The sequence below is a fragment of the Rhyacophila brunnea genome, unplaced genomic scaffold (assembly GCF_057557595.1).
Source record: "Rhyacophila brunnea isolate RB1 unplaced genomic scaffold, BYU_Rbru_1.0 scaffold_21, whole genome shotgun sequence".
NCBI classification, from domain to species: Eukaryota; Metazoa; Arthropoda; class Insecta; order Trichoptera; family Rhyacophilidae; genus Rhyacophila; species Rhyacophila brunnea.
This window is the reverse complement of record NW_028232871.1, coordinates 29712332-29726246: the sequence shown is the minus strand read 5'-3', so window position 1 is coordinate 29726246 and position 13915 is coordinate 29712332. Positions and strand designations below refer to the sequence as shown.

The 13915-nt window shown below is 33.1% G+C and overlaps 1 protein-coding gene across 1 annotated transcript in view; it reads left to right on the top strand.

Annotated features, from left to right (window-relative positions):
* The first annotated feature begins 238 nt into the window (after window positions 1–238).
* Window positions 239–13915, top strand: part of tko (30S ribosomal protein S12 technical knockout) — a 69908-nt gene continuing 56231 nt past the window's right edge. The window contains exons 1-2 of the mRNA XM_085948861.1: window positions 239–323; window positions 426–501. Of these exons, the coding sequence (XP_085804987.1) occupies window positions 321–323; window positions 426–501 (79 nt within the window). The 5' untranslated portion in view covers window positions 239–320. The remainder of the gene's footprint in view (window positions 324–425; window positions 502–13915) is intronic.

The window sequence follows — 13915 nt, the reverse complement described above, 5'->3', positions numbered from 1 at the left end:
ATGCCAGTATAGCTGAACGTTTCGTATATTTTTGTAATTTTAAACAGTAGTAAATAAAGTAAATTACAACAAAATATAATAATTTCCTGCATTATTACTAATTTATTCGTAAAATTTATAAATATTTTTTCCAGCCATAAAAATATAATATACCTATTTATAAATAAAATTGCATGGTGCACGCTCTAGCGACATAAGTGTGTACTTATTATATATGGCCATGAAAATCTACTATACCGACGGAGTTTGTTATGTCAAAAATTATAACCTAAAAATTTGACGTAATATCATTGAGTGTGCGATAATATAATTCGGTTTTTATGGTAAATTTTCAATATTATATACATACAATGTAATAATAAAATATTGAATTGTCTTTTTTCATTCCATAATATCAAAATAAAAATGTTTGAACTACATTTCAGATGAATTTCTTGAGAAGAGGATTTTCAGCACTAACATCGACGATTTCTTCTGTAGTTCATACAAATACTAGCATTGGTGAGTTTTTCCACTAAAATATTGGTTGTTACAACATGTTTCTCTAATAATTTATCTGTATGATGAGTTTTTATCACATTAAAACTGATTTTCAACAAATGCAAACTTAACCAAAATGACTATATAACTTTGCACAAAAAAGCATTATTAATGCTTAAATCCACAACAAGTTGATTTCGTTTGATTTTATTCGTATCATAGATTATTGTGTATATTTTTATATAAAACAATAATTACATAGGTATAAGTATATTTCATAAACAATATACCTAACCTATATCTCAAAATAACCGTTATAACTTGGTTGTAGACATTCTACCGAATGATTATAAATTACACATACTTCAAATATCAAGAACGCGTATCATGATATTGAACAGATATTCTGGGTGACACCAACGTAACCCGAACTCAGAAACGCCAACAAAATTACATTCCGGCCCGCTCACACAAACCTGATTTAATCCATAGAAATGAATCATCTAAAAATTCAAAATATTTAAACCGACTACTTAAATTTCCATGTACATAATTAATATATAGAGCCTCTGTAAGCTTGGTCTTGTCATTTGTCCAACATCTCCATATGATGGAGAAATACAGGATGCAAACCTTATCCTCTGGGTATGTCATGTATTTAAAAGAGCTATTAGCTGATGGCATCCGTATCACATTTTTTTTTAAATTATCAGTAGATCTGTTAATGTATAAAGTAATCAAGTATATCGCAGCAACCGCCAACCGATCTACCCCTGCACACATACATTCTGCCTAAACAGTCATTGCTGTGAGACGAGCAGTAAACACCTCAACTGCAGCTATGTGTGGTAACCGCTGGTGGGTACACTCAACTATCAGTTGCTGCAACCTAAATTTTACCGTTAGAGTTGGTTAATATTTTATATAAAGAATGGTAAGAAAATTACCTATAATTCTTTATTAGGTATCTATATGAGAATCTGACACAATTCAGTTATTTTTATCAAATGTTGCCTATCTAGTTCAAACATATTTACTTACCATTTTTCTTAGCAGTTCCATTTGTCTCCTAAACCGCAAGACTACTATTTTGTGGACATAGCTAATATTGCAGAGTTACTTACTGAATTTGCCTTCTCAAGCTTACCATAAATATAAGCATAAAGTCCCACCATTTCGCTCGATTCAGTGGCAGCGTGTAGGTCGTTCTTGTAGCAATAATGCAGGGTACAGAATTAATAATGATATTTATTTATATATAAATATATTATTAACAATGTCTTACAATAATTCGAGGGCTTAGTGTCAAACAACACTATCTACAAAAGTGCAACTTTACAGGAGAGCCAAAAATCGTTATTTTAGATTCTTGTAACTCAACAAGGGAAATGTTTATTTAAAACCTAATGTTAATATTTTATAATGATGATGTTAAAATTTATAGGGATAGTTTTTAAAAAATATGAAAACAAGGGTAACTTATATAGTTAGCGTTAAACTTTACTAACGATTTAATAAGAAATTAGAAAAGATTGACATAACGTTGTTTGACTATCATGTAGCCATAAATGTAAAATAACGTTATCTCAATCTGTTTTTTGTAGATAACGTTGTCTGACTTTAAGCACTCGAATTATTAATGTCTTCATTGATCAGATCCCATATTTCCTAGTAAGTGGATCTCCTAAATTATACCTAATTATTATTAATTAAAAATATACCTATCTACAAAATATCCAAAGTTATATATAATTTAAATGCATCATTTTAGATATTTTATAGGTGTACGAGTATTATTGGACTATTATTTATAATGGCTTGGTTTCGCAGGGTTTAATTGAATTTTAAAAACTAACCGACACCGTCTGTAAATTGTAGCCTTATTTCAATGAAAACAACTACGTATGACTGACAAAGTTTAGTGTGCACTATTTATGGCTGATCTTAACAGCCTACCTCCACCCTTCGCCACTGATAGGTGTAACAAACTCTTGATTATCCAGTTGTGGATGTTCCTGTTTGCCGATTATTTATGCATAAAATGAACAGGATTTGTGCCATTTTTTTTAAATCATTAAAAGATTCTCAGAAACAACTCTATTAAATAATGTAAAACTATCGACTGCATTAAAAATATATTAAGTATAATACATATTTTAAAATTAAATTAAAATTAATGGTTTTAATCTATTGATGAAATTTAATAACCTCTGTCGATACAAAATTATAGAGTGATGAATTTTTGTGTATTTTCTTAAATATGCGAAAGAATACATTTTTTTAACTACTGACTTAGATTATAAATTAAGGCTATACTTTAGTTGAGGCACAGTCTAAAATGATCGTAACTACGCAACGCACAGATTGTGCAAACGACGCGTGATGAACAAAACATAATTTGTCATAAAAATTCAACATGCGTCCATTTAATGTTATGTTTATTGTTATTTAAGTAATAATAATAATATATTCATTGACATGTTTTGTTTTTCGAGTAAATGGGCAACGTTTTTTAGTCATCTTTACACGATTTAAGAATTAATTCCGCCGACGCCATCACAAAAGAAATTGACATGCGAACAGTTCGTCTATCGCTCTCCGACTGGCAACGCATGCAAAATTACGTCCCACCTATTGCTGAAAATTATTTGCCTCACATTTGTTTCACTGAAGTATGCTCTTAAATTGATCCCTTATAAACGATTGTTGATTGTTGAAAAATGATTGTTGATAATTTCAAACAAACACTACTTTGACAATATACCGGTAGATGGCACTGTCAATTTCTTATATTAAATATTTTTTAAGTTTCAAACAGAAAATGCGCTGGTTTGAAAACAACTATAATATTGTATTAGATAGTGATGTTATCACAGTGGTTTAAAACATACATATTATTATTTATTATTTCAACTAATAAAAATCTATTTTGTCTGCACTGCTATGGTACTTGGGCTACTAAATGCTTTTTCACGTCAAATAATTGTTAAGTAAATAGTATTCTCCACTAAATGACTCATAGTCTAACTAAGGAAACTGTCCGGTATTTGAATCACGCTATATCAGTGCTCGAAATAGCAAAGTTTATGAACCAGAGCGCTCGATAATTTTCCAAAAAGAATAAAATGTGCAAGTACCCTACCCATCTACCTACCTTAGACGAACACATGCAATAATAGTCTTAAATATCTGATATGTACTACCTACTACTAAATTCGGGCAGGCAACGTTTTTCAGCACTTACTAGTTTTTTATTAAACTGTATTTTAAAAAATGTAAATTAATGTAGGTACTTAATGGTTTTCATAATATTTCCCGAACTGGCCATCTTTTCCACGAGACAGAGCGGAAGTATCCATGATTTTACAAACACGAGCTGCGCTCCGGTTTGTTCTGGTCCATTTCGAGCGCTTCGCTATTATATTGAATAAGTATCAGTTACATGTTCATTTTCGCCCGTAACTAAAGCATAATATAGACCAGCGATTTCCAAACTGGGAGGCACGGAGTGTTGCTAAGGGAGGCGCGAAAAGTTTAACACAATTCACTTAAAACCAGAATCCATATTTTCATACAGTGAAAGTGACGTGACAAATATTTATTTGAATATTTTATAGATGTTGAATTTATTTTAAATTGAAGAAAAAATTAATGTAGCCACTGGTTTGCAGTTTCCAAATGCATAGTTTATAAAACGGCCGCTAGTTATAAACTATACAAAAAAACAGTCCTATAAAAGGTTGTTTGCAAACCTGTCTGAAAATATGGAGTTAAATTTTATAATACCTCACTTCTACACTATTGTGAAGCGCGCTGGCTATCTCGTGAAAAAATGAAGTCTGAATAAAAGGGTCAAATGATAATGTTGAAATTTGACGCAAGTTTGTTTAAGTACGATAATTTTGTTGTATTTGGTTGAAATTTAAAAAATTGAGTGAATAAATCAATGCAAGGACCACTAATGCATTCACTGATTTAAAAAGACAGAAACAGAACAAAGAAGTGAAGGTATTCATAAAAATTTGGAGCTTTGGAAATCAAAATTACAAAAAAAAAAATTCGCCATGTATCCACATTTAAATTATTTCTACGCCAGATATATATATCGAAGCAAACAAAAATCTATTTACTGAGTTCTTGGTTAGTTTGATAATGCACTTTTAACATTATTTTATTAATAGTAAAGAAGTCAGAAAAAAGTCTAAAGATAATTATTATTGAAGATTACCGTATTGACATGTAATAATAGTAAGTAATGGTTTTTTTTGTCTACAACTATCTGTTTGGGTGGTTGGTGTTAGTTGCAAACATAGTGAAACATATACGTATTTTTAAGTTATTCTGATTTAATAACCATGAGTGGTTTGTACTGTTTCGAGGCCCCCTTTTACATCTTCTGAGGAATCGATTGCACCATCCGCGTCAAAGAAAATCGCCATTGAAATTACCGATTACGTCACATTGTTATGTATGTTTTAATGAAATTATACATAGCCAATTGGTCATCTGCGAGGACGGACTGATGCCGTTAACTAATTCTTTCTATATAGGAAATATTAACAAAAACAGCCACGCGTCCACCATCTGCCAGCTGTCGACCGAAATCGAAGTGAGTGTCGAAACGATCGGCTTTCATAGATAAGTGATATGATTTCACTTTGCGATACGAAAATAAATTTATTTTTCTTTCATGTCGAGTTTAACATAATATTCATGAACTGAATATAATGCCATCTCACACCGATTAACCTGACACTAATTTCTGGACGACGAAATATCCAACTCACTAATTGCGTGAATTGATATACTAAAACGGGGTTCCCAACACTGTTAATAATATTATATCGATGGATAACACAATATTGTTGACACTGTTAACACTGTCAATACTCAATTCCTATAGGGAAATAACTCAAAATACCTAACTCCAAAATAATGGCGTTTGAAAAGTTTGCACTAATTCTCAATTCAAACCTTGATTTTTTAAGTAAATGTGTTTATTTTTTTTATTTAATTCAAATAAACTTAGCGATACACAATGAAATTTTACAGTTTAACAAATAATCAACCCGGACATTCCCGTTTATAATTGAATTAATAATTAATCCCAGAAAGGATTATTCAATTTTATGACCAGTTGAGGAAATTTTAGATTTTTTTTGTTGAATTATAAAGAATAGCCCTTTCTACATCGAATGGCATTATTATCTCAAAACATTCAAATTTTGAGTTGTTTCCCTATAAAAATTGGGAATCGATATTGTTTTTTTTATAAACAGTAATTCGAAATAAATATTTGACAAATCCAGTTAAATCTAAAATAAATTCGCGTAAAATAACGACGCGCACAAATTCAATGCAAGCCAACTTCTCTGTTTATTCTTCAATGCCAAGAATTCATTCACTTATTGATAGTTCTTCTATTGACATCTTCAATACCTCCATTCAGGATATCTACCGTTGAAATAAATTATTTGTTTCCTGGTATCTACCTACTCAACTTCTTTTGATATTCGTATATAAATTTAACCATAAATTATTGTATTTTGTTTTGTGTATGAATTATACATTAATATTATTTATTATTATGCTGTGTACTCTTTTTTACTATTGTATTGTATTGTATTATATACATTTTGTCTCATATATGCGCCGTTTTAAATTATGTCTAAAAGTAAATTGACGACACCGATGTTTTTCTTTTATTTGGTTTATCGTCTTTATGTCCGGTTTAATTGAGTTGGAGTTAACCTTGTAAAATGAACCATATTATAATAGTATACCCTCAAACCCTTGCATGACGTTGTCACATCGTCATGTTGTTATAATCGCACGAGTCTGTGTTTATCTTATTCCAAAATTTAGACACAAGGACTTTTTTTTCTTTGACATGAATTCGAGGAAATGTACATAATAGTATGTATACCTACACCTCACCCGTGACAGGCGACAGCTGTTTCTGAAAAAATCTTGCAAAATAATATGAAATATGTATTACGCCGATATTCATTATTGGTTGTTGACCGATAACTTGAAAAACCTCAGAAACATTCCTAGTAGAAAAATCATGTATTTTCTTTTTGGACCGAGTGGGATTCAAACTCATATCTTTCACGTTCCGTATGTCGGCTCAACTATATCCTTTTTGTTTTTCTTTTTAATTTGTCGTCCTTTTTGGGAATAATGTCCAAGATCTAATTTCAAATTTCGTCAGAAAATGGTTTAACGGCCCACATGCCCAACGTAGGTCAAAATGGAGCTTTTATGGTATTTTCAAAGCATTAGCCTGAACATTTCTTAAACGTTGTAGATAATCTATTTACCTATAAAATTTTGAAACCTTATTATGCTTCATATTTATTTTAAAATTTGATGACTGCATAAAGTATTTTTATTACATAAAATAGTATTCTTTTAAACCTCTCGATCTAATGTTTTAGAATATAGTCATATTTCAGTACATCCATGTGCAGTGGTGTTAAGATTTTTTAGATTTATTAGTTTTTAAACGCATTTATAAAACCATTAGTAAAATTTATGTTGACATTACTATAGTGAAATATTTACGATAAAAAAATATATTTATAATCTCTGTGATCCCAAATTTGACAAGAATTAGCAATTTTATTATTCGTGTTATAAAGTTAGTGTTAGTAGTAATAGTAATAGTGTTAGTAGTTATTAGTTATTAGTTATTAAGTGTTTTCAAATTATGTATGTTCAATAAAATAATGTTGCATTCTTAGATCTTGTGAATTATTCGTTGAATAAAAAATATACTCTATTCTAATACTTACTGTACAATGATTTTCTAATCTTAATCTTTTTTAATCTACGAGTAATTTCTTAATCATTCGCCTATCCCGGTGGGTCTTTGTTGTACTTATTCAAACATCTATCTATTTTTGAAGAAAAAATAATTTAATTGTTATCCTCAGCCATGAGATTGAACCCGCGACTCATGCCTTCAGAGACGGCCACCTTACCAACTAGGCCACCGCGTGTGAACTAGTAGGTACATAGTGAAAAAATATTAACTCGTGACTCGCGTATTTTTATGGCGAAGTGAAAAAGCTGTATTAGTTAGACTGTTTTTAAAAGGGTAAGTTAAATCAATATTTTATCACCGTGGTGTATCCCCCAAGCTTTCCTAAAGCATGTAGGTATATAATAGTATATCTACATAATGTTGAACAGTGCCGAATATTTCCTGTAGGATGGAATTAATCGGCGTATTATCGAACATAATAGTACACACTTGGACAGTCATACTTACGCGACTTATGTAGATAGCATTATTTATAAAATTGCAGCACCTCTTTTATTATTATTATTAATATTTTAATATTTGTTTTGCATTATTATAGTCTCGAAAAATAATGAATGTCAAATTTATATTGTTATGTCAAACGCAAACAGGACAACACGTTCGCGCAGCCACTCATGGAATCTCAAGATTAATTATTGACCGTGCCAAAAAATAGGATTTGTTCCAATTCGCTGGTGACTTCTCACGACTCCAGAGAACGCCTCAAAAGTGACTTTTCAAGATTGGGGGCTACCGCTGCAGACGGTTGGCCTGAGAATCTGCCATCAGCTTTAGAAGTCTCCAGAAACTAACTGTGGTTATGTAAAATCCGTAGCGTATCACTTACCGCATCTCACCGCACACTCCACGTGTGTATTCTTCTTCATACCTTGCCATACCTCATTATTGCATTCTGCTGCGCAATAGAAACCTAATTAGATTAACCTAGAATTTTCAACTTGAAGTCTTTCCGACCGGTCTTCAGTCATCAGTAAACCATGGTGCCATTTCAAGTAACCTTTTGATAGTTTTCAGTTTCAGCTTTCACCCTTCGATAACCAATATTTGTATTGATCGAACTTTTAGCGGTCAGATGCTTCTTAATATTTACGTTTTTTATCTGCCACTTCAAATTCACCGTCGATTTATGGGCAGCTAAAAATTCCCAGGGCGCCAATTTTACAACGCCTGTTAAAAGTTGCAAAGCATTAGGTGCTTTCATCGCTTTCCGAATCTATAAAATGAATATACGAGGGCTGTAATCTTTACGCGCGCTAAAGTTATTACAAAACCGTTGAAAGCTGCTCTGGTGTGACTTTAATGGTAGTTCAATAACTGCACGATGTGCTTATCGATGACGTCTATTGCTAACATCAGCCACGAACGGGTTAATAAAATCATCCCCTGCTTTTGAAACAGTTTAATTAAACTATTTCAATATAAACATCTTGGAGTTTTTAATAGCTCTATCCAAAGTCACCGCTTTCCGATTCCCCAGGCAAGGAAAATAGGAAGATTTGTGTACCACCATCAGGACGCCAGGACAGTTCTGACGATTGCCATCTTGGTGCTTGTAACGTATAAAGAATTGCAAGACAGGCACGTACGTTGATTAATTAACATGGGTACTTTAAAGGCAAATTATAAATAAATTGTTTCAATTGCAAGTTTTGAATTTTCCCGCTAGGTGCCTTTGGTAGGCGGAACATTTATATTAAGAATTTGTAGGTAAGGTATTCAATAAGAATCCTAGTTTAGCGAAAAATGTTACCCCTAAAATCTATAAGTCAGCAGTATTTTGTAGTTTAGGTAAGTACTCTTAATTTTATGTAGGTATAAGTCTAATGACTTAATTATATATTTCGTCACCTCAATACTACAACTAGATTACTTAATTCTCACTGTTTTTGAGATACCTATTGAATATTATTCTACATTTCCTTCTCTACAAAATGATAAAGCTAGGTAAGTCAGAAGTTAATGGGAACTGTATTAAATTTTGTGTTTGAAAATACCATGAATGCATTAAATAAATAAAATAAAATATCTACAATATTTTTCATTCAATTGAACATTACCTATTTAATTATTCCCAATTAGACAAAGCCCAATTTTCCATTTTTATTGTAAATAATAATTATAGCCTAGATTTATGTTGATCAATTTCATTTTCCCAACAATGACCAAATCAGAGTTACCTAGTTGTAGTATTGAGGTGACGATTTGATTTTCAAGTTGTTTCAATAAATTGTCTCAAATTGCAAGCGTCGTATTTTTCCGTTAGATGCCTCTGGTAGACAGATCATACGCCTTAACGAATATACTTATACTTGAAATAATCCAAAAGTTTCAGTTAAAATCTATAGATAGTATCATCTATATCAATACACGAAAATATAAATTGAATTGTATATTGTGGTAAAGGCTATACCTCAGTTGAGGCATGGTCTAAAAAGATCGTGGCTAGGCGATGCGTGGATTGCGGATCGCGGGTGCAAATGATGCATGCCGAACGAAATATAATGTGTCATATAAATCCAACATGCGTCCATTTAATGTTCTGTTTATGACTGCCTCCCCCAAGGGGCGGCACACTTACCGTTTATTTCCAGACGTATTCTGCAGGCACCAAACTAGAAGAGTCCAACCTTCGCACTGGATTAGCCAGTTCCTCACGGGCCATGGCAACTTCGCCGCCAGACTCCACGAGTTTGGCTAAATAGTAGATGGGCCGGGTTGTACCTTCGGGCATGACCACCAAGATGTTGAACACATCCTCTGGAATTGCCCGCTTATGGAACTCGAACGAGCGGAGCTGTTTGCCAGGGTCCGTCCTCACACGGACCCAATTGGTCATGAAGATCTGATAGCAACCGAGGCCAACTTTGCGGCATTCGAGAAATTTGCAGCGTCGAATGCGGAGCGGAATAGTCCCGACTCTTCTGTAGACTCATCCATTTCAATTCGTGACACTCAGTATGCGGGTACACAAAGCGCTTAACGTCAGCGGACAGCAGAGCCAGTTCAAAAAACAAAAAATTTTCTTTCTTCACTTTCTTTTTTAAGCACTACGGGGCATGGTTGCAGCATCAGTCTCGGGACGGAATGAGCACTTATAATCACTTCTTTCAGACACGTTTAAAGCGTAATAGAAATCGGCTGTGCATATCCACGGCTGTGCATATATGACGGGTGGTGGTGGGCATTTTAACGTATGTTCTATTAGTAACAATAATAATATATGCATTGACATGTTTTCTTTTTCAAGTAAATGGGTAACGTTTTTAGTCATCTTTACACGATTTAAGAATTAATACCCCCATCGCCATCATGAAACAAATTGACGTATTCACACCTCGACGTTCGCTCTCCGATTGCCAGCGAGTCCAAAATTTCGTCGCGCCTATAGTTAAAATTATTTGCCGTTTCACTGAAGTATCGTCTTAATAAAGTGTAGTAATTACTAAGGTACATGTTTTCTTTATACCTAAGTCAAAGATAAATGTCAAAAATTAAATAATCATTTTCTATCGAGTCTTTGCCCCTTGATACTTTTTAACTTACATCTAAATTTAATAGTCGCTTAATAAAGGGACTTCGCCACTGTAATATTGAAAAGCAGACAACAATAGTGACACATGAACACTAAAACCCGAATGCAGTTTCTTGCTCAATGGTGTATAAATTTTAGTATTCTCTCCAAAGATATTATCGAAGTACATTAAACGATTAAATGGATTTCTAGGTTGTTTCAATAAAATACGTGTTACGAACCACGAACAAAGTAAGAAGAGATTGTTATATCGACTGCGGTTTCTAATGAACTGAAATAAACTTCGTGATAACTTTACTGTCCCCTTGGATCGCGTGATAAAAATAACAGGAGTCATCATTGCTACAAGCATTCGTTAATTTGTAACATTTCCATACATGTTAGCTTCAATAGCATCTAGCGGTTTTCATTATTCTCCCAATAATTGAAACTTCAGCAAAGATGGTGACAGCAGCAGCAATCTAGCATGCAGGCACTCCCTGAATCAAATCCTAGAACATCTATAATTATTATATATTCTCATCATCATCAGGGGCGCGACAACCCGGTGTGGGTCTTGGCCTCCTCCAACAGCTCCCTCCACCTCTGCCCTTCTAAGGAAGAAGGCAGTAACTGACTCTCACACACTTTCGAGATAAATGACATAATGTGGTTTTTTTCCAACTTTAGTACTGTCAATTAATAAAAAACGGTGATAATTTTTATTAATAGGATGTTAAAATACAAATAAAGTAATAATAAACAAGCAGTAACAGCAAAACATAGGTGCAATTACTGGATTTTTGCTAAGAAATTTGTATTATTTTAGCAGATGTCCATTTTTTCACTAAGGATTTTAACGGTATTTTAGTGATAATTCAGATTTTAATGTGAACAGAGTATATAGCTTTCAAAATTACCTAACGGATGGCATTTATAACTCTAATTTCACAAATTTCGCGAGTTACTGCCTTTTTCCTTGGAAGGGCAGACCTGTCCCTATCCAGTGTGGCCGCTTTCCAATTCGGTACCCCCAGAATACGGCAGTCACTGGCAGCTCCATAAAACCAGCGAATCTTTGGCCTGCCTCTTCGTCTACGCCCTATTGGATTGCTGGACATCACTCTCCTTGCCGGTTCATTGTCATTCATACGGTGCACATCGCAGTCTCCCAATCTTAATTTGATTGTACTGCGCTGCAATCTTCGTACAGCTCGTAGATCTCAGCATTATATCTTCTCCTCCAATTGGTGCCGTCCTTGATCGGTCCATATATACGGCGGAGAATTTTTCTTTCAAAGATATTCAGGGCTCGTTCATTTCGCAGAGTTAATGTCCAGGTTTCCGATGCGTAGGTGAGCAAATTATATAATAGCATCTAGTGGATTTTCATTATTCTCCCAATAATTGAAACTTCAGCAAAGATGGTGACAGCAGCAGCAATCTAGCATGCAGGCACTCTCTGAATCAAATCCTAGAGCATCTATAATTATATATTGTATATTATGTAAATTATAAAATATTTGTGCGTGTATGTGATAAATGAGTGAATAGCAATATATCCGCGTTAAGAGCGTACAAAAGTGAAACGGCTAATAATTTTCAACTGTATGTGGAACGAAATTTCGGCCGCGTTGCCATTCGGAGAGCGATATTTGACCTGTTTGCACGTCAATTTGTTTTGTGATGGCGTCGGAGGAATATATTCTTAAATCGTGTAAAGATGATTAAAAAACGTTCCGCGTATACTTGAAATAGAAAATGTGTTAATGAATATACTATTATTACGAATATAATAATAAACATCACATAAAAAGGACACATGTTAAATTTGTATGACAAATTATATTTCGTTCGGCTCGCGTCATTTGTACAATCCGCGCATCGCCTAGTCACGATCTTAGACTATGCCTCAGATGAGGTATATCCTTAAAATAATGTCTGCTTTCTTTTAAATTGTTTCGTTTTATAGATGGTGGCAATATTTACGCCAGAAAGAGTGGGCCGTGTAAAAATTGGGCTCGATTTGTTACCATATTGGAATAGGGGGTACTGAAGAATTAAGAAGAAGCTTTATACGTTGTCTGTTATGAGTTATGACATTTGAAATTTATCACACGCATAAAGCATGGCTAAGTTGTAATTCAACAACAATTAACATCGATTATCGACCGATAATTTTTTTTACTCATGAAATGTCATCAATTTTTATTTTCCAACGTTTTTATTAGCTCGTATTCTTGTTTGTCCGGTGGTTGTTTGTCCAGTACAAATCTAGCAATTGATGTTTAACTAACTTCCCGACTAGCTTGACAGTTGAAACTTTTAGAATATATTATCAGAAGACGATGCCAATGCTTTCTTTTAATACTTTTAGCCATCATTAATTGACCAACCATAACCAGAATTGAATTCATTTTTAGTTAATTCTGTTTTATATGGAAAGTTATTTCAGAAAAATCCGTAACAAGTAAAAGACCATTATTGGTTGCTAAGAGGGTGGTCCTAGCAACTAAATTAATAATATATACGTGCGTTACTATGGAAATCAATATGAAATGCAAAAATGACATTTCAGTATTCTATAATATTTATTCAGTACCTATTTCTATCAAGTACCAAAAGTATTTATTAATACACAGAATTGTCAAGTTTACATGATTCAACAGAAAATTTGAAAACGTGGGATATAAAAAGTTCTTTTTATCTTGTAATTATTATGTTCTTGATTACTTACTTGAGTGCAGTAATACACGGTTCTACACACATTTTACAATATTTTTTATAGTATTATTGGCTGCTTATATACTAATCGTGATGAATTGTCTTTTTATACGACTTGCAAATTGGCAAAAAACTGTCTGCAAAAAATTCTCTGCAATGAACATGCAATGCGAAGTCATTGTATGAGACGTCCTTTTTTCTGCTTAAATTTTATATATTTAGGTTTCATCTCTATTATAGCAAAAGATTTTTTTTCGTCGTCCTTAGCTAGCACGGACCTTAAAGATGAACGAAAATTGGTGAAGATAGTGGTCAGGATATGCGCTCAACCATCATCTAATGTACGAAAATATGCCTTTATTCTCAATTTC